The sequence below is a fragment of the Melospiza melodia genome, chromosome Z, assembly GCF_035770615.1.
Source record: "Melospiza melodia melodia isolate bMelMel2 chromosome Z, bMelMel2.pri, whole genome shotgun sequence".
Taxonomy (NCBI): Eukaryota; Metazoa; Chordata; class Aves; order Passeriformes; family Passerellidae; genus Melospiza; species Melospiza melodia.
In genome coordinates, this window is record NC_086226.1 from 43139542 (window position 1) to 43159565 (window position 20024).

Sequence of the window (20024 nt, forward strand, 5' to 3'; positions counted from 1 at the left end):
TAGATGTCAAGCTGCATCACAAAGGTCAATTTTGTATGTACACAAACATATAAGCAATCTTTTTCTTGCTATCATCTGATCCTGTGACATGTTTAGGAAAAAATTTCAAATTCAGATGCCAGGAAGCCTAAATATATTCTGTCAACATCAGTGTTTCTAACACTAACTCACCATTTTTATTGCCTGTCCATACATAAGAAGTGATTTTATAAAACAATAAGAATGTTTTTTTCCTAGAAAAGGACCTTTTATTCTACATGAAAAAAAAAGAAGGATAAAACCAAATAAAAGTAGATCTTTGGAGGAATATAGAGTAAAGATGAGCAGCTGTTTTCTTTGAACTAAATTTCATACATGTGATACAGCGATCATGCTAGTACCAAACTGCTACAAGCAAATCTTTATTTATGGATTTGGTCAGCTCTTCTTTGCCAAAAAAAGAGCATAAGGGACAAACAAATAAAACTGGCATGCTAACAGGTCAGTCTGAGGGAAAACACTGAAATAGTACTGGCAAAACCTTATCCTTTAATCTAATTGGATAAATATACCAATTATCACACCAATCATTGAACTTCTGACTACTCGCTGTTATATCCTCAGAATGATATATCAGCCTAGCTGATACACAGTCTCTAGAGATGCTGAATGTCTCACCAAATCTTCCTTTAAAAAAAAATTAAAAAAAGAAAACTATAGCACAGTAATAGTATTCAATTAAAGAAAAAAAAAAGTGAAAGGTAGAGGTGATACTGGCACCAGAAATAATGACAATTATCAGTAGCAACATGTAGCACTTCCTTGGGAAGAATTTTTTCAGATGAAAAATTTTACCTCTGATTCTGTTATTAGACCTCCAACCCTGCACTCAGTTAACCAAATCAAAGGCAACATTATCCAGCTCAGGCTTTTCTGGTCCTTGGGCTGTAAACTATGTGAATACAGCAAGTACTCAAGGGGATACCATTATATCATTATTATACTCAAGGGCCTATTTCTATGTGGCTTACAGACCAAAAACAAAGCAGAAAAGGATCATAATCTGAGTAGCCTTAAAATAATCATTATCAATTAAGATGTTTATCATCAGAAGGAAAGACCATATTTTTTTTCTCTAAAATAAAAGGTGGCAAACATCAGTTAAAAAGTATTTTTCCCTGTTCTGATAACACAAGAGTTTTCAAAAGAGGCAGGAAAGGTATCAAAAGCAATGATTCAAGGTAGAGATCTGTCAAGGCTGCAACATCTGAGTATGACAACAAACACTGCTGTGATCTACGAAAGCAATGATCTATGGAAGTGTGAGGTCTGTTAGCAGCAAAATAATGTCAGCTAATACACCAATCTGCAGAGCATTACAACCCCTTTTCTCATCCTTTTCTACTCCTGCTTTTGCTTCAGCTTCACTCCATATTTTTCTCTGCATAAACAACAGGATGTGAAATATGTCTGGTTTTAAGTACTCATAAGCTAAGTGGCAGGCCAACATACACTATATGTACAAATACATACTCAGCTGTCTGCTGACTCTCTAAATGAGTAGTACTTGGGAAGCTTCTTCTTCCTCTAGCAACCTCCTCATTTCTACACTCTTCCAGCAAATTGTGTAGAAAGTAGCAGTCTTGTGAAAACTAAAGGAGAGGTGTGGAAAAAGTACTAAACAACAGCATAACTCTAGTCTATAAGTATCTGTAACAAAAGGCTCTGCCCATCTACATGGTGCATGATGCACCTGCTGAAGACGACCATGCAAGTATGCAGTGATGAACGAACTGCACAGATACTTTTACTTTCAAGGAGATTCAGCTAAGATTCTGGAACACTAGACACTGTAAATATGTCAAGTTATAGCTCACATATTCAAAGACAGTTTCAAAGAATCACATCTTTTTTAGAAGTCACACATTCTGTAAATGAAGAGAGGTATGGTTCCTTACTGAAGTTCTGAACTTAAGCCCATGAAATTATCAAAAGTTAAGATGTTTAATATGACCCTATGGAGCAAAAATAGGGTAATATATTTTACAGCATTCAGAACTTTCAGGCAAAAAGATCTTTTTTCCATTAGAAAACAAAGAACATTTCCCAACTTAAAAGAAAAATATACCCCAAATAACTAAGTTCAAAATATCAAATCTTTCCTAAATGTTAATTATATATAAAGTTATGTTTTTATATAAGTAAAGTCCAGGTCTTATTTACTTTATCAACATAAAATACATCTCCGTGTTTTTTCTGTTTTCAGTTGTTTTAAAGCTATGAAATTTTTCTGGACATAGTAAAATCCATCATATATCCTACTGCATTTTGTGATGACTACCTCCTAGTTAAAATATTCCTCCTATTTAAATTACTGAAATGGACGTTGCTTTGCTCCTGCAATCGCAAAAAACTCTTTTAAATAGCAGGCTATAACGGAATTGTTTGCCTGTAGGAAAAAATATTGAGTGTGCCCAACAGTACTTTATCTTACTGCGTGTTCCAGATCATCCACAATCTAGCTCTTGCCCTATTATGTCTACTGATGTTGTCCAAGATATTTTTATCAATGCTATGATTCTTCCACTTGCATTCAAATATTTCTCTCAATAAAACATTCTCCTTTACAACTCTCCAGACCATTAAAAATCAATAAATTGCATTCTAAAGCAAGTTTACAACTTAGATATATGTAATTATTAAAAATTTGTGCTGGTAGATCTTCAGACTAGAAGCCCACAGACACTTTGGCAGTTTCTTGAAAGGACCAAATTTTTTAGGCAAAATAAAACAGACATCTAAGGACAGCAGTTAAGATACATTTGTTGGTACAGCTTTTCAGCTTGTATCTCCTTCTCAAAATCAGTTCTACAGCGTAAGACCCTTAAAGATTTTTCAACCTGCCTCAAGCCCAGCTTCTCGTCAAATCCTTAAAAATATTCATACTTAATTTCTTTAATTAACTTCTGAAATACAGCAGTAGTCTGCCCTCTTTTACAAAGAATACTTTGCTGAATCCCATGGACACTGTCGGTGTTGATAAACTAAGCTCATTCCTCAGTCAGTCTTCTGTGTAGAACTATATGTGGGCACAATCTTTGAGAAATTGTGACATTCCAAGCTATTTGTGCATTTAACCACAAACATCAGCAGCACTAAAGTATTCACAGTATTTAAAGAAAATACAAAGAAAATAATTTACAAGAACATAAAATAAATACTTGCTTTGTTACCCTTCCCTGTGGAAAAGAAACTCAAAGATGTCCTGCAGAGCTGTTCAAAAGTCAGTATTAACCATTTGCAGTGTTTATTTACATCTACTTTGTAACTTGTTTAGTGTCCTAGAACAGTATTTTTATATGTGCTGTAAACTACTATGTTATCAAACTAACCCACGGAAAAAAATAAATGCCACACCCAGCACTGTTTAAAGTCCTTCTTTCAAAACAGAGTTCATTATTTAACCACATAAAATGCTACTAAGTGCTAATCAAAGCAAACTTCCATATTCAGTGGAATTGACTCTTAAAGTCTGGGAAAGGATTAACTTGTTTCTAAAAATTTTTAGGAGTAATACATTTATTCTTAACCCTCTTTTTTCCCCACTGCTTAACCTTGTTCATTTGGTACATTTCTTCATTAGATACAAAACAGGCTGTTTAACACAACACTCTAACTTAACAGAACCATTAACATGGAGTGAGCACAACTGTGCATTAACACTACTAGCACTACTTTTCAGCTGTGGTGCAGCTCACTCTGACACTCTTGTATTTGTTTTGGAAAAAACACATGAGCAGTACTTTTCATGGACATTTAGGACTAAAATATTCACAATAGGCAACTACAAAAGGCCTGAACACATGTGATAAACTCACACCAAACTTTGCAATGCTACCACCAACAGATAGCCACATAAAAACTCATTCTAATAAAATAAGCAACAATTCAGTTAAGTTCACAGAATCAAAGGCTAGGTAAAAATTTTTTAACCCCCCAAAAAATTTGGGGGTTAGATGTTTATATTTATGAAGCTTTAATGCTTCATGATCTCTGCTAACAAGCAGAGCTCCCAAATATGTTCTCTCATAACAGAAAAGGATCACCAGCACACTAAGAAAGATGTCAGGGTATTTTCTTCTAGTATGTGCTACCTTGTGAAAAAGTAGTGATCCTGACATTATAGCAGTCCTAACTCACTAAAAATTGTATCAACTTAATCTACTTTATACCATTTCCAGAAAGCAATTCAGGATTTTTTTTTTGTCATTTTGAAATTATGTCTCCACTTGACATGCATGACCTTACTCCATTCCATGACTGGAGTTACTAGGAGCCTTGAGACCATTTCTTCTGCATGGGCAAATAAAGTGAAATAGGTCTTCAATAGCTTCAAAAATCAACAAGCCAAACTTTTTTTTAAATCCCCATTATAGATTACTAACCAAATTGTCAATTTTTGCATTTGGTGCGGGAAGAAACAGAATGGGAACATTACATCTGTCCTTTCTGAATCTTGTTCTCTGTGGAACCACCATTTTATTAAAAATATTCATGCTATATTTCAGGTACCTAAAATGATAAGAGAAACAAAAGTCAAACACTTTACTATATGTACAAGAGCCAGTGATGGCTGACCAACAGCAACTGTTGGTAATATACATTGTAAACTACTGCTATAATTTAATCCAAAGAGTAGATTAATTGCAGACACAAATTTTCAATATTTTTAAAAATGCAAATCTCTTTCAGACCCAGTAAAAAGCTCAAATTTATTGAATGGATAATGAAAAAAGACAAGAAGTATTTCTATGGGCTCTCAGCTACTGAAACATGGATTAAGCTAGCACAAAACCAATAATTAAAAAAAAATTACTACAGCTGAAAATGACCCAATGCCTCTCTCCCTCACACTAAATAACAGCACAGCATATGTAGTAATTGTCATCTGCACATCATTGTTTTACTGCAGAGCAAGGGAGCAAACAAGATTATGGCTTTCCATTTTTCAATCCACATTACAGCTGAAGTTTTGATTTCATCTTCAAATTTTTTTAAGAAAAAAGGGAAAAAATAAAGGAACAAATGACCAACAACCACTAAAAACGATACCACAACAAATTAATGAAGACAAAGGCCTTCTACAATGGGATTACATCACTGGTGGATCAGGGAAGAGCAACTGATATCATCTACCTGGAGTTCTGCAAAGCATTTGACACTGTTTTGCATTATATCTTGGTCTGTAAACTGGAGAGAAACATAACTGACAGACGGACCACTTGGTGAATAAGGAATTGGCTGGATGGTTGCACTCTAAGAGTTGCGATCAAAAACTCCATGTCCAAGTGGAAAGCGGTGACAAGTGGTGTTCCCCAGGGGATAGTATTGGGATTGGTACTGTTTAACATCTGTGTCAGTGATATGGACAGTTGAGAGCACCTATAGCAAGTTTGCCAGTGACACTAAGCTATGTGGCATGGTGGACCCACTAAAGAGAAGGAATGCCATCCAGAGAGACCTAGAACAGGCCCAAAACGTGGGCGTGAGCAAACCTCTGGAAATTCAAAAAGGCCAACAGCAGGATTCTGGGTCAGAGCAATCCCAAGCACCAATACACGCTGGGCAGAGAATGGGTTGAGAGCAGCCTTGTGAAAAAAAGATGTGGTGGTTTTTGTGGACAAGCAGCCTACTGTGACCCAGCCAGAGGCACTCACAACCCAAAAAGTCAATTGTATCTTTAGAGTACCTTCCAGTACTTACAGTGGGCCTACACGAAATGTGGAAAGGGCCTTTTCACAAAGGCATGTAGTGATAGGAAGGAGGGAATGACCTTAACATGCAGAAGGACAGGTTTAGATTAAATACTAGAATGAAAATCTTCACTGTGAGGGTGCTGAAATTCTTTACGGTGAGGGTACAGGTAGTGGTTGCCCAGAGAGGCTGTGGATCCCTCATCTCTGAAAGTATTCAAGGCTGGGCTGGATGAAACCTTCTAAGTGAACCATGTAGTGGGCAAAAACTAATACAAGAACAAACACACAGATCTAGTTCCCCATAGACGAGAAGTGGACATGGTAATTCAGTAACTAAAATTTAAAATTACTCATTATCAACTACAGATATATAGGCATTCACTAACCTCTGAAAAGACATTTGATATTAATCGGAAAATTTCAGATATAAAATCTAAAAAGAATATGAGCTTAAACTTCTTAGCAGCTTCTATGTCTTGCGCACCAACACTGCACATTAGAACAAACCAATTTTTTAACAGATTAATAGATTAGGTATCTAGAGCTAGAGCTCATTGGTATCTCATTAATCTGAAAGAAGATTACTCTGGTAACACTTCTATTATTGCTTTAAATATATTTTGGAAGAAAAGCAGATATCTTCTGCCATACAATAAATTAGATTTCCAAGGAATATGAAGCAACAGACTACAACAAGCAGGAAACCAATCAATCACAAGTGGTTAAGTGCCACAGACAACTTTTCACTAAAAATCCTTTCTTTAGGATTTTTCCTTCTGAGAAGCTAAGAAGCCTCAGAGACAGAATGTAAACAAGTATTATCTGCTGCTGTGGAATGCAACAGGTCCACCTGTGATTGGTCCTTCTTAGATGTTTATAATTAATGGCCAATCAAGACAGAGCTATCTCAGACAGAGTCCAAGAGAGCTGCCTTTTGTTTTCATTCTTTTCTTTTCTATTCTTAGCTTAGCTAGCTTCTCAAGAAACTTTTTCCCTTCCTTTTCTTTTTAGTATAGCTATAATGTAATATATATATCATAAAATAATAAATCAAGCCTTCTGACCATAGAGTCAACATTCTTGTCTCTCCTTTCACCTGAAAATCCCTGTGACCACAGTCACAGATAAGTTTTGATGAACACTGCAGAACCATATGAGTGACTAAAGTATCTTCCAACTCATGGTATCAAATCTGGTATTAAACCTAACACCAGGAACATCATAGAATCCTAGAATATTTTGGGTTGGAAGGGATCTTTACAGGTCATCTTTTCCAATCCCCCCTGCAATAAGCAGAGACATCTTTGACAAGATCAGGCTGCTCAGAGTCCTGTCAAACATGAAGATGAATGGTTCCATGGATGGAAAAATTACTACTTTGAGCAACCTGTTCCAGTGTTTTACCACCTTCATGATAAAAAACACCTTAATTATATCTAGTCTGAATTGACTCTCTTTTAGTTTAAAAATATTACTCCTTGCCATACCACTACAGGCTCTAATTTCTTATCCCCATCTTTCCCATAAGCCTATTTTAAGTACTGGAAGGCCACAATCAGCTATTATTGCTGGAGTGTACTGTTCTCCAGGCGGTACAGCCTCAACTCCCTCAGCCTGTCCTCATACGAGAGGTGTTTTAATAAACTTGGTGTCTTGTCCATTCAGAATGGATCTCTACTCTGTATCATTCTCTCTTCTGACCACCCCAACATCTCCCTGTCCTTGCTGTGCTGGGAGCCCAGAGCTGATGCAGCCCTGCAGGTGGGGTCTCAGCAGAGCAGAGCAGAGCAGAGGGGCAGAATCCCCTCCCTGCCCTGCTGCCCACCCTGCTCTGGATGCAGCCCAGGACACGTGTGGCTCTCTGGGCTGGCAGTGCCCGTGGCTGGGGCATGTCCAGCCTCTCAGCCACCAGCACCCCCAATTCCTTCTGGGCAGGGCTGCTGGGATCTGTTCATGCCCAGCCTGTGCTGGTACCAGGCCTGCTCTGACCCACGGGCAGCACCTTGCACTTGGTCATGTTAAACCTCATGAGGTTCACATGGGCCCATTCTTTGACCTCATCCTGGCTCCTCGGGGTGTTAGAGGCAGTTCAGGGAACACATTAAATTCTCATCTAAAGTCTTACTGGTCCTGACAGCTTTGTTTTTTGATGTTTTACACTAACCTTCTTTTCAGTTAGAACTAAAGATTCACAACTGGATCTAAGTGGTTTGGTCTTTTGGTTTTTTTTCACTGAATGGAAATCAGAAAACAAAAATTATTACTTCTCCAAATGCTGTATTACTAAAAACTCTAATTCTAAACTGAATTGATAAAGAAAAAATTAAAGCAAATTCAGTGAGAAGCAGGTTAAAAAGCTGACTAGATAAGTTATTTAAGTAGCAGTGCAAAAAGAGCCATTGTAAAGAAGTTCCTGAGTGAATTAAACTCTCACAAAGCATTACTGTTTGAAAGAAAACCTGTTATTTGGACAAGACAGACTTGAATTCTACATATCCATCTACATTCTGACTCCAGGTGACAGAAATTAGCCACCAGAGGGAGCCCATACAATCTGGTAAAACGGACATCACTGTACAGATACATTTCAGATATGCAGTTAACTTTACTGTAAATGGTTTGTAATTCTCATCAGTTCTTCACTTCTGATTCATTCTTATTTTTACAGATATAAATAAAAGCAAGTGAACTCTGCTGTGAATAACTACAAACAGCTAGAATATACTGAAATAAACTAAAAACCTTTGTTATGCACGGCCTTTTTAGTTTATTTTATCTGAAAGTATCCACCATCTCACTTATCATAATAATCCACAAATAATATGAAAATGATGAAAAAATGCTTACATAGTCCTGGGGAATTTGAAAATATTGCTTTTAAACATATTTAAGTTACAACCTACAGTGACAGTTAAAACCAACAGTGACAAACAACAAATGCAGTTTTTCTGCATTTGTTTTGTAAGCCAAGTCAGTATCACTTTTTACATTGAATATTTAGTTTTTCTGAGGAGCCATCTCCTTCTTCAACCTAATTAATAAATACATCCCACAGACTTTTCAGCATTTGTTCCATGAATTATCTTTTCACTGTGAACTGTTCTCAGATGCAAAAAAGTGGGAGTATAATCAAGAAAAAGTAGTCCTTAAGAGTGGTTGTGTCCTTTTCATTCTCAGAAGACTGACACCTCACTTTGCCTTCCAAATCTTTGGAATTATAAAAGTTTTATGATTCTAAGTTTATAAAACAAATATATGAGAAGCAATAAGCATAATTAACATCATTAGAAGCCTGTTCTGTTACTCTTGAACACTCCAAAACTTCTTGTGAATTTATATTTTTTGCTGCTGAATTTGACTATGCTTTCTCCCTGCACTATGACTGCTTGACAAAGCTTGTATCAATAAAATAATTTAATAGAAAATTGAAGGTGCATATATTTACATACTAAATGTGCTATTGTTTCTTAAAATACTTGGCTTAACATTCTTAGAATATATTTGGAGAAGTTTTTATTCGTCCTCAGAGAGCACAGATGGGATCTGAAGAACTGTAAAGCAGCAAGAATAAATGTGTGCAATTTTTCCATTAAATTAAATGGTGAAGTGTTATTTCTCTAAAAATTACAATGTTGTCTGGCAAAACCCATGCTGGATAGCATGACTTGAAGTGTGCAATGTTCTAGGACAAATTAGCAAGGGTCTTTGTAACCCAGGCAGTCAGAACCTTAAATGCAAGATGGAGATCCCTCCCATGACATCTTGGCAACAGCTAATCCAAGAGGTCTGAACACCAAATTGTAACATGTCTTTGTCCTGTTTCAGACCAACTGAACTTGATACCCTAAAGTTCACACATTTTCTTTTTTAAGCTTTACTGAGAAATTGATACATACACAGGAAACTTCCAAAAATCATTCCATATGTAATCTTACCTCAGCCCACTTGGATATCAGCATTACAGGATCACAGAAAGAATATGAAACACTGTTATGTTTTAAACACCTCCCACACACATTGCAAGACACCTAATAATATTTCACAATTCATTATAAATTTTCATTACCTACTCTGGTATGTACATTCTTGCTCTAGGAAAAAAAACATCTTTGTGCGCCTCTATTAGAAGACAGAGATGCTTGTGAGGACTCTCAGCACTGAAGGAAACAGTACTACTAATTCCTTGTTTACACATCTAGTGACTGTATATTCATGCCAATATTAAAGTGACACTATATAGGCAGTACTGTGAGAACAACTTTTTATGCAGGTCCAGGAAAGTCTTACCACACCCAATCAACAGTAGCTTCAGAAAGTACTATTCAATTTGCTTCTTACTAAAGAAGCAATACACATTATTGTATATTAAAATACATTTTATAAAAAAATAGATATTGTGTATCTATTAAAATGATAATTTGGTAAGCTGAACAAATTTATGCAACCGTTCCAAGAGTTGAATAAGCAGCTTTATAGACATCTGCTCTTAATACATTTATATTCAACAAAGTCCTGAAATACAATTTATGCAGATTTCACAGTTTGTACAAGAAACACATAGTTTGTATAAGGAACTACAGCTTCTTGACAAATTTCCCTGATGTTCCAGGAAACTGCACAGTTTAGTTGCACAGACCAATAAACTACCAAGCATCATGAACACAAATACTACATGCACATAATGAATTCTGCATTACCAATTTCCACAAACCATTTCATATCAAAGTTAATAATGAATACTAAGAATTTGAACATATGTTAAAAATACAGCATATTAACAAATACAGGTTTGACATTTCATTAGGAAAGGAAATTTCCAGTTTTAAAGCTAACATTTCCTATTCTGTGAGTTTTAATTTCTTACCAGGTCTTTCCTTGCCAGTTCCTTTTGACTCAGCAAATTTCTGTATTAAACTCTCAACTGTTGTATTTGTCATGTTATTAATAAACTCTTCATGCACCTTCAAAAAAAAAAGTTATTAACTTTAAGAAGTAGCTTTTGTAGTAGTTAAAATTCATAATTCTTCCCCTAAAACACGTTAGAAAAATTAGGACTTAGAAAAATCAAAAGATAATTTATCTAGGAAAAACTACTCCTTTCTGTAGTATTAGCAAGTGTGGGTACACTATACACAAAAAATGAAATGACAGATCTAGCTTTTACTTCTATTTCTTCCATGTTAAAAAACTTGTGTATATATATTTTTCTACATTTGTTGGCAACATATCCCACTATAATGTCGGGAAGACAGGCAGTTTTTTCAGCCAGCACCAGTTTAGGGCGTGAACTGTTATTAATGTATTATCACAACTCCCACCTGCTTGAGTAAAAAGCCTTACTCTTGTAATACTTCTGGTCTAGCAACACGTTGTTTTGCTCTAACAACATGCTGTTAATAGGTTTTTTCAACAAGGAAGGATGTGTATATACTTTAGAAATAAACAGCATCACCCTTGTGATGATCATTTATTAGCAGAGAACCTCAATACTAAAGTGTAAGCAAATAAAGTGACACTTCAAAAAAATAAAAAAGGACTGCTTATAAAGATTATTAATTAATTCAACTTCCATCAAAACAAAAGATATTATAAAAGCTTCTGTTACTAAGTATCTTTTGCTCATAAAATCCAAGAGTATAACATACTTGGAAACTTCCCAGACTGATATAATCTCTGGTTCTAATTTAAAAAGCAGTATCCTCAATCTGTGTGAAATGAATGCTAAATTAATATCCAGGAAGCAGAATTTAGAAATAAACTAAAAATTCTTCAACTTTTAAATTCTTCAAATTGTTCTAATATTTTTTTTCTTGATGACAAAATTTATCCAGTCTTATTTGGTAAACTTTGTGGTCCTGAACTTAAAAATGCAACAGGAAGCCATGGAAATTTGACCTTATGTTGAATTTCACAAAATAAGAAATATTCCATTTAACAATTAAGGAAAAACAAAGCATGATCCAAATATAGTATAAAAATACCTCTCCTATTTGTAAATGAATTTCTTTTATGGTATTTGACAATGACTGTATAATCTCTTTCATTCGAAGAAGGTGCATTTCTTCGATGTCTTGAAATTTCTGCAAACAAATATAAGCAATTAATAATAATGAAAATATTTCCTGAAACAATAAATCTTAAATTTCAATAATTAAATACACTAAAATGAAAAAAATAACAAATAAGCCCTTTTTTTCCTCCACATCTTAAACCTAATAGTCACATTTAGGAAAGTAAGGTGCAGAATTCAGTTATGAAATAATGCACTTTAGAAAGCAAGCGATCATTTCAGAATTATTACTGAACATTTTTACTTACTGTGTGAACTTTCATCTAGCCCTTCAAAAAAATCTGATCTATTTCTACCAAAAGATGTTTAGAAGGTGTTCAAGTTTCCTCTTTTCTCCATAACTGAAGAGTCTTGTTTTTTCACCTAAACCAAGAAATCTTACGTCTGGATCTATTTTGCACTTCCTTTTTAGAACAACTGTAAACATACACACTCTTTCTCTAGTTAAATCTATGTTCTTTAAATATGATTTGTTTGATCTTTAAACTCATCATGCATAATTTTTACAGTTTGTTCCTTTTTACCCAGGCTGTCAGCTGACAGCCATTTTAAAATCACTTCCAAAGTTTTCAATGGCCTCTTCCGGGCCAAAAATCAGAACTAAAAATGTTCTCATCCTCTCCAACAGTCAACCATAACAGTCTTGAAATCTTTGTTTACTTCTGCTCTTCCCTAGTTCTCTGCCTATTTCTGTAACTACCCTTTCAAGTGTGTCCAAACTTCGGTGCACCACTTAATCCTGTCTCCAATTAGCACAGGGTTCTGTGAAGATCCCCATCTTCAACATGCTGCTACTCTGATTCACAAACTATGACTCCCTGCATACAAGACACATATCTCTAGCTTCTTAGACCCTCAATCTTCTGCCATACTTATGTACCTCTGTAGTCATCACTTAGGGAGATTAAAATTATTTTCTTTTTCTTCAGCAGCCTTCATCTTAATTACAGAAGACACAGACATCCTCTGTAGCCTACTCTATGATTTTACTTTTACTGGACATTGTAAGACAGATTTAACCTAAACCAACTGAAAGAAAGATTTTGCACTGAAAGAAATTAAAATACTCACACTTCTCACTGATTTAGTTTTGAGAATTAATCAGCATCTTTTCAAATGAAATGTATGCTGAATTAAGACGATACAGGATGTGCTTCACACAGAAGTGGGCTTCCATATATTCATGGGTGTAATTTTTCCTATCACATCATCTTTAAAGTAGCCATTGTGCAACCAAACTGTGAACGCAGCTACACCATTATACTTAAAGGGAATTCCAGGCATATATCTTTAATTGGCAGAATGACAATTTTATTTCCAATATGGACAAATGTGGAAAGTTTACAAGTGTCCATAATAACATTAGGTGAAAATTACTTTCAATTTTAAGTAAAAGGAGAGCTATAGTTAAGGAGCTAAGGACACTTAGGCAAATGTGGTTTAAAATGTAGCAAGAAATGGCATATGCATTGATACAAAGCACCTGAAATCTTCTAGAATATAGTCTTTTAAAAAAACCCAGAAACTTGAACAGCTGTAATGGCTTTTCATAACCTCAGGTAAATCCTGGGTAGGCATTTTAACAAACTCTAACTTTAGTGTTTCAGTGGAATAATAATGAAAATCCACAATGGATCCCAATATTAAAATTCCTGTCAATGAGTCCAGGGTACCCAGCAATTCAGACGTTTTTCCACATAAACACAATGCACATACAATACTTGCAGAAGTTCATTTTGCTTTCTGCCAAAAATTTCTTCAAAACACCTTCTAGAGTGCCAGCACAGTGTCATGGAAGGACAGTGCTATCACAACATACATAGTCAGTGTCTGCTGTTCAAGCAAATAAATTTCCAAAGGGACTAGTTTTTTAAATCTTTAATTTCAGATTGCTCTAGAAATTAAATAGAATACATTAACCAACTTCAAAAGTTAATTCAACACTTACCTGTGCTGTTTCTGTCATTTTCAGTTCAAAATCAGATTTAAATGCAGCATACTTCTCCACATACAGTTTATAGGTATCTGTTGCTTTTTTAGATTTAACTGCTGCCTATAGATCAATACAAAAATGAGACAAATGTCATATACAGGTTTTTAAAGTTAATATTAAAAGACAGCCCAGGATGATCTCTAAAAATTATCAGGGGCATGAAACAGAGGCACCAGGCACCAAAACAGAGACGCGTCATAACAAAATTTCAACACCAAACATCTCAGATAAGAGCAACTGGGGAGTTTACTATATATAAATCACATACAAGTGTAACAAATTAAGTCAACTAAATCACTTGCCCTTATAAGCAATGAAAATTTTATTAAAATATTTATAACAATACTAACTTTGATATCAAATTTTTATTGCTGAAGACAACTCATTAGCTCTTGTCAAATGGGAACAACAAAGTTATATTTGCAACAGCAAAATAAGAAAAAAAGAAGGGTTAGAATATAGAGCAAACAGTTACAAGTGCAATTCTGAAAGGATCAATGGCAAAACCCCATGATGCTGAGGTTCTCTTAGAAATGAAGAAAGAAACTCAGAAGTATATGGGAGTTACATCAATGAATTAACAGATATTTGAAAGTGAAGCTAGTGCAGAGTATAGTGAAGATCATATTTAGGCAGGTCAGTATTATTATTAATAGTACTTTGGAGATTTATACTTTTCATTATTTGTTGCTAATAAACCAAAATGAACTTTCTGGGAGTTAAGTAGAACATAAAACAAAATACAGGAAAATCTCAGTATTACATGGAGAACAAAACTAAATGAAGTGACTGATTGTGGTAGAGAAGAAGTTATTTTCAAAGTTTACAGCATGATGCATGAGATGAAGTCTTTCAAACCATTGATAATACATTTCCAAATTAAATGTCAATGAAAATCATCTTGAGCACCATTTTCCTTCCAAGCTTCTTTATTCAACATGCTTACTATCTCTCAGAAATTTGTAACACAAAAGTATTCCTGAATTGTTAATAAGATCAGTAAAGAGAATTGTATATTTTCTATTTGTTCTGGTTATAGCCCCCCTCCCCCTTGCAAATCAGTTTCATCTGCCTAACAGAAACTATTTTTTATTCACAATGATTTGTAAAGCTGATTGCTATCTATAATTTCAAATGAGTTAATAGAAAGATGCCCGCTGGCAAGAGAAAGAGATTCTGCAATTTCCAAGAGAAAAATAATTGATAATCATGAGTAACAGTATACCATTAGCACTTCAAAGGAATAGAAATCAAAAGTAGTTGTCCAGTTACAAAGAAAGCCTAATCATACCTTAGTAACAAACTCTTCTAAACTCAGCATAACAGAATGTGAAAATACTTAAAATAATAAAAATATGGATTATTCAGAAAAGTTGTATCAAACCTATCAGTTTATTATCCTGAATTTTACTTCATGATTCTCACTCATAAACATTTACAGAGGAAAATCACTGAGAAGCACAGAGTGCTATCATATTTCTCAACTGCCATTTACTATGCTGAAAATACAACATGCTCCCTGAAATCTTGCTTTTAAAAGTATGACTGCTTTGAAGTTGATTCCAAATTTAATCACTAAAAAGGAAAGTAATGTCAAGCTAAAAGATGTAAAAATGGGAGGTTTTATTTGGTAAAGTATTTTTAATTGAACTCTGTGTGGAATGGAGTTTGGCAAAACAAGAACATTCTCCATTTCCCATCATGTTTAATGTTGAGCAGAATGCCAGTATTACATGTTGAAGAGCAATTAAAAAACTAAGTACTCAGAAGGACAGAAAAAATGACAAAACACATGGACACTGTATGATTAACTAGTAATCTCTTCTGAAAATAGGATATGACTATTCTCAGGTACAGCAATTGCTAGAACTGTACTTACAGTATGTGACCAGATTTACAGTATGTGAAAGAATAAGGATCAGTCAACTGATTTTTTGTTAAGTCACTAAAAATAGAGAAGTTTACATGTCAGAGAAAAACAGGAAATTATTATGCAAGTCAGTATTAACTTCCAGCTGCAATGAGACTTGCAAGGTCTCAGATACTCCCTTAGATTCTTCAACAAAGTATCTCTCCAAATATTTCACTTTGTGATAAACTCTTAGTATACTGGTGCAGATCCCTTGTTTTCTGAGAAAGCAGTGAATCTGTGATTTTGCACGCAAATAGTTATCATGTTGCACTGAAAGTAATACATCTATTTTCTACGAAAGGAAGAATAAATTACAGAGTCACAGAATTTCTAGGCTGGAAGAGACCTTTAAGATCATCGAGTCCAACCCATGTTCTAACACCTCAACTAGCTCATGGCACCAAGTGCCACATCCAGTCTTTTTTTTAAACACATCGAGGGATGGTGACTCTACCACCTCCCTGGGTAGATGATTCCAGTATTTGACCACTCTTTCTGTGAAAAACTTTCTCCTTAATTCTAGCCTGTATCTCCCTTGGTGCAGCTTGAGACTGTGTCCTCTTGTTCTGTCTGCTGTTGCCCGGAGAAAGAGACCGACCCCCAGCTCACCACAGCCGCCCTTCAGGAAATTGAAGAGGGTGATAAGAGACCTCTGAAGAGACCTCTGAGTCTCCTTTTCTCCAGGCTAAACACCCCCAGCTCCCTCAGCCGTTCCTCACAGGGTTTGTGTTCCCAGCCCCTCTCCAGCCTCGCTGCCTCCTCTGGATGCGCTCAAGCGTCTCAAGGTCCTTCCCAAACTGAGGGCCCAGAGCTGGACACAGCACTCGAGGTGTGGCCTCACCAGTGCTGAGTACAGGGGAGAATGACCTCCCTGCTCCTGCTGGCCACACTGTTCCTGACACAGGCCAGGATGCCTTTGGCCTTCTTGGCCCCCAGGGCACACTGCTGGCTCATGTTCAGCCGACTGTCAACCAGCACCCCCAGGTCCTTTTCCACCTGAACACTGTCCAGCCACACCGCCCCTAGTCTCTAACGTTGCAGGGGGTTACTGTGGCCAAAGTGCAGGACTCAGCACTTGGACTTACTAAATCTCATCCCATTAGATTCTGCCCATCCATGCAACTGTTCCAAGTCCCTCTGCAAAGCCCTCCGTCCCTCTAACAGATTGATACACGCTCTCAGCTTAGGGTCATCTGCAAATTTGCTAATGAAAGACTCTAAACCCTCATCCATGTCATCAATAAAAATATTAAACAGAACTGGCCCAGCACAGACCCCTGAGGGACACCACTGGACTGGTTGCCAGCTGGATGCAGCACCATTCACCACCACTCTCTGGGCCCAGCCGTGCAGCCAGTTCTGAACCCAGCAAAGAGTGCTCCCGTCCAAGCCATGGGCTGCCAGCTTGTCTAATAATTAACACATTTTTGGTCACTCTGTTTACAAAACTGCAAGTGTAAATTTGAATAGAGGCATGACAGAAGAGAATGTGACAATGTCAGTTACCTACTCCCACTAGAAACATATTTTAAGTACTTGCATTCAAGTACTATTCAATGACATAATTGTATCTAAGGAAGATGCATAAAACAGTAAAAAAATTACCCTCCTCCTAAAGTGCTTCCTCTTTCCCCCTTCTCATGCAGACATCTGTCACGTTGAATATTTTTTTGTTTCCAAATGAAGGATAATGCTACATCTTAAAAAGCCTTCCCTCAAGTCAACCTTTCCTACTGAAACCCTATTTATAAGAATTTAGAAAAATTATACTTTGAACAGACTAGCAGGAAAACATCTGCCAACACACATCTGATTCATGTCTAGAATCCAGCATGAACTCCCATTTGAGACAGAAGCTGGGGGAAACAAGCTAGATTTATACCAAGATAAAACAACTGAAACAGTCAACAAAATAACTTTTGTCATCAGTGAAAAGATAAGAACCAATGCTATCTTCTCCATCAAGATAGCAGGACTAAAAACACCATTCTATCAAGAACAAAGTCCCACGCAGACCAGTTAATTGAAACAGCAATAGGCAGAGAATTTGTGATTTAATACGAGAAGTTGTAACTAGAGGCAAGGAAAGGTGACTTCTTTCCTCTACTAGTTAGACTCCTGAAAATAGGAAAAAGTTACTATTTTCTCAGCAGGTCAAGGAAGGGCATCTTTCTCTTCTACTCAGCACTGGGGAGGCCCCCCCTGGAGTAGTGTCTAGTTCCGGAATTTTCATTGTAAGTGAGACAGACATACTGAAGAGAGTCTGGTGAAGCGGCATGAAGATGATGAAGGGACTGAAGCATCTGACCCATAAGAAAAAGCTGAGACTGCTCGAACTGTTCAGCCTGAGGCAGGGAAGCCTGAGGGCAAATCTTACCAAGAGATACAAATGCCTGAAGGGAGACTACATAGAAGACAAAGTCAGGCTTTTTTCAGTGGTGCTCAGTGATCAAACTAGAGACAATGGTTTCATCACTGAGCACCACTGAAAACACAAAAGGTTTCCTCCCTCTGAAAACAGCAGGGAACACCTTTTTCCTGTGAAGGTGATTGAGCCCTGGCACAGGTTGCCCAGAGACACCATGGGATCTCCATCCTTGAAGACACTAGAAAGCTGTCTAGACAAGGTCATGAGTAACTGGCTTTAGATGGCCCTGCCTGAGCATGAGGAATAGAGAGGATGACTTTCAGAGGTCCCTGTCAACCCTAGACATTGAGTGATTCTGTGAATGGATCAATCCCCCATTATAACCCAAGGACAGTACTAAATACACCTCAAGATACTAATTGTATTGACTCATCGTGAAGATCCCTTCAGTCTCTGGTCCATGGGATTGGAACCTTTTAAAACAGCAGTGAAAGCGCTGATAACATTTTCTTTACTGAACAGACTTCAAATACTCATGTACGCAGCTACTTTATCTCTTTGCAGGGATAACACAATTATTCCTGAGTTCTGTTACTCAAGGGCATTGAGCATTTACATAAGAAAATATATTCAAAAATGCAATAGATTTTAAAACAATTTGGCACAGTTTCTGTTAAAGACACTACACAAAACTATCATTTGATGCAGGTATTTATAAAGTGAAAAATTAGAACTACAGTATAGTAAGAACAGACAAGGAAGTAAGTGTAAACAATACATATCTAGATATTCACAATATCATGCATATTGCCAAGTAGTCACAACTTTCAACTATGTTTAATCCTTTCTGAACATTCCACTTACTAATACAAGGTGAACATGTATGACAGTTAGTAGCACTGTGGGAAATGGAAAGATAGAAACTTCCACAGATACAGGGGAGTTTGATCAGCAGCCTTGGAAGGAGCTTGGATTAATGTAAAAATAAAGTACATAGACATTAAGTAGAAAAGTCATGAACCTATGTCTCTATAGTTGTAAGAATAGACCTTAAGTAAGAAACTGCATTGGGTAAGATGGTGAAGGGTCTGAAGGAGAGTAATGTAATAGAGTAAGTTAAGAGTTTAAAAGTTATAATGGAAGTATATGTGTATATGTGTCATAATACTCCCCTGGGTAAAACTATCTGCAGTGCAGTAGAAGTGAGTAAAGGTGACAGGTTAGAAAAGCAAAATAAACCTTGTGGCGACTGTCCATTGGTTTAGAAAGTTATATATTGTCTTGTAACAAAGAACTTGTGACTACTTTGAGCTTTGGCAAACAGCTTGCTCCTTTAAAACCTCATGACATCTGAGACTGATGTTTATCTGAGCAATAAGTTGTTTCTTAGCCCAATGGTGGTCCCACTCCTTCATTAAAAGCAGTGATTATAACATAGCACAATTAAAGAAAGATGTGACAGCTACCTTTTCAATTTCTCTCTGTGTTGCTCCTTCCTTTTTCAAGCGTTCTTGTTCCACACACTTTGCATTGTAGTTTTCTTTTGATTTCTGCAAGGCCTGAGTGATACTTTGAATATTTTGCACTGCTTCCAAAGTTCCTGAAACATCTTCTTTAGTCTGCCAAATATCATATGGTTGTCAAAACCAAACCATTTTAATGTTTACAAGTCATTTGGCATACATAAGAAAAAGAATTAATAACCTTTTTGTAAGCTTTGATCTGTTCATCTCCATACTTGTGAACTTCTTTTATTAGCTCTTGCAATCTCCGCACAAGATCCAAATGACAACTTGCTAGTTTTTCTGTTGAGATTTTGAAAACATCCCAAACTGGTGCAAATGTCCTGGATTGAGGAAAATAATGTTAATCTGTTTTGGTTTTTTTCTTTCAGTTGGCAATTTTTTTTATTAGTGCTACAGAATAATCAGTAAGTTTACAGTTCA

At 36.2% G+C, this 20024-nt stretch overlaps 1 protein-coding gene across 6 annotated transcripts in view; it reads right to left on the minus strand.

Moving 5' to 3' along the window:
* FCHO2 (FCH and mu domain containing endocytic adaptor 2) overlaps nt 1–20024 on the minus strand; it is an 86313-nt gene that overhangs the window by 50585 nt on the left and 15704 nt on the right. For all 6 annotated transcript variants that reach the window (XM_063180067.1, XM_063180071.1, XM_063180066.1 and 3 more), the window contains exons 4-8: nt 19783–19924; nt 19545–19697; nt 13754–13858; nt 11717–11815; nt 10600–10696 (exon numbers count right to left, since the gene is read on the minus strand). In XM_063180067.1, coding sequence (XP_063036137.1) covers nt 10600–10696; nt 11717–11815; nt 13754–13858; nt 19545–19697; nt 19783–19924 — 596 coding nt within the window. The remainder of the gene's footprint in view (nt 1–10599; nt 10697–11716; nt 11816–13753; nt 13859–19544; nt 19698–19782; nt 19925–20024) is intronic.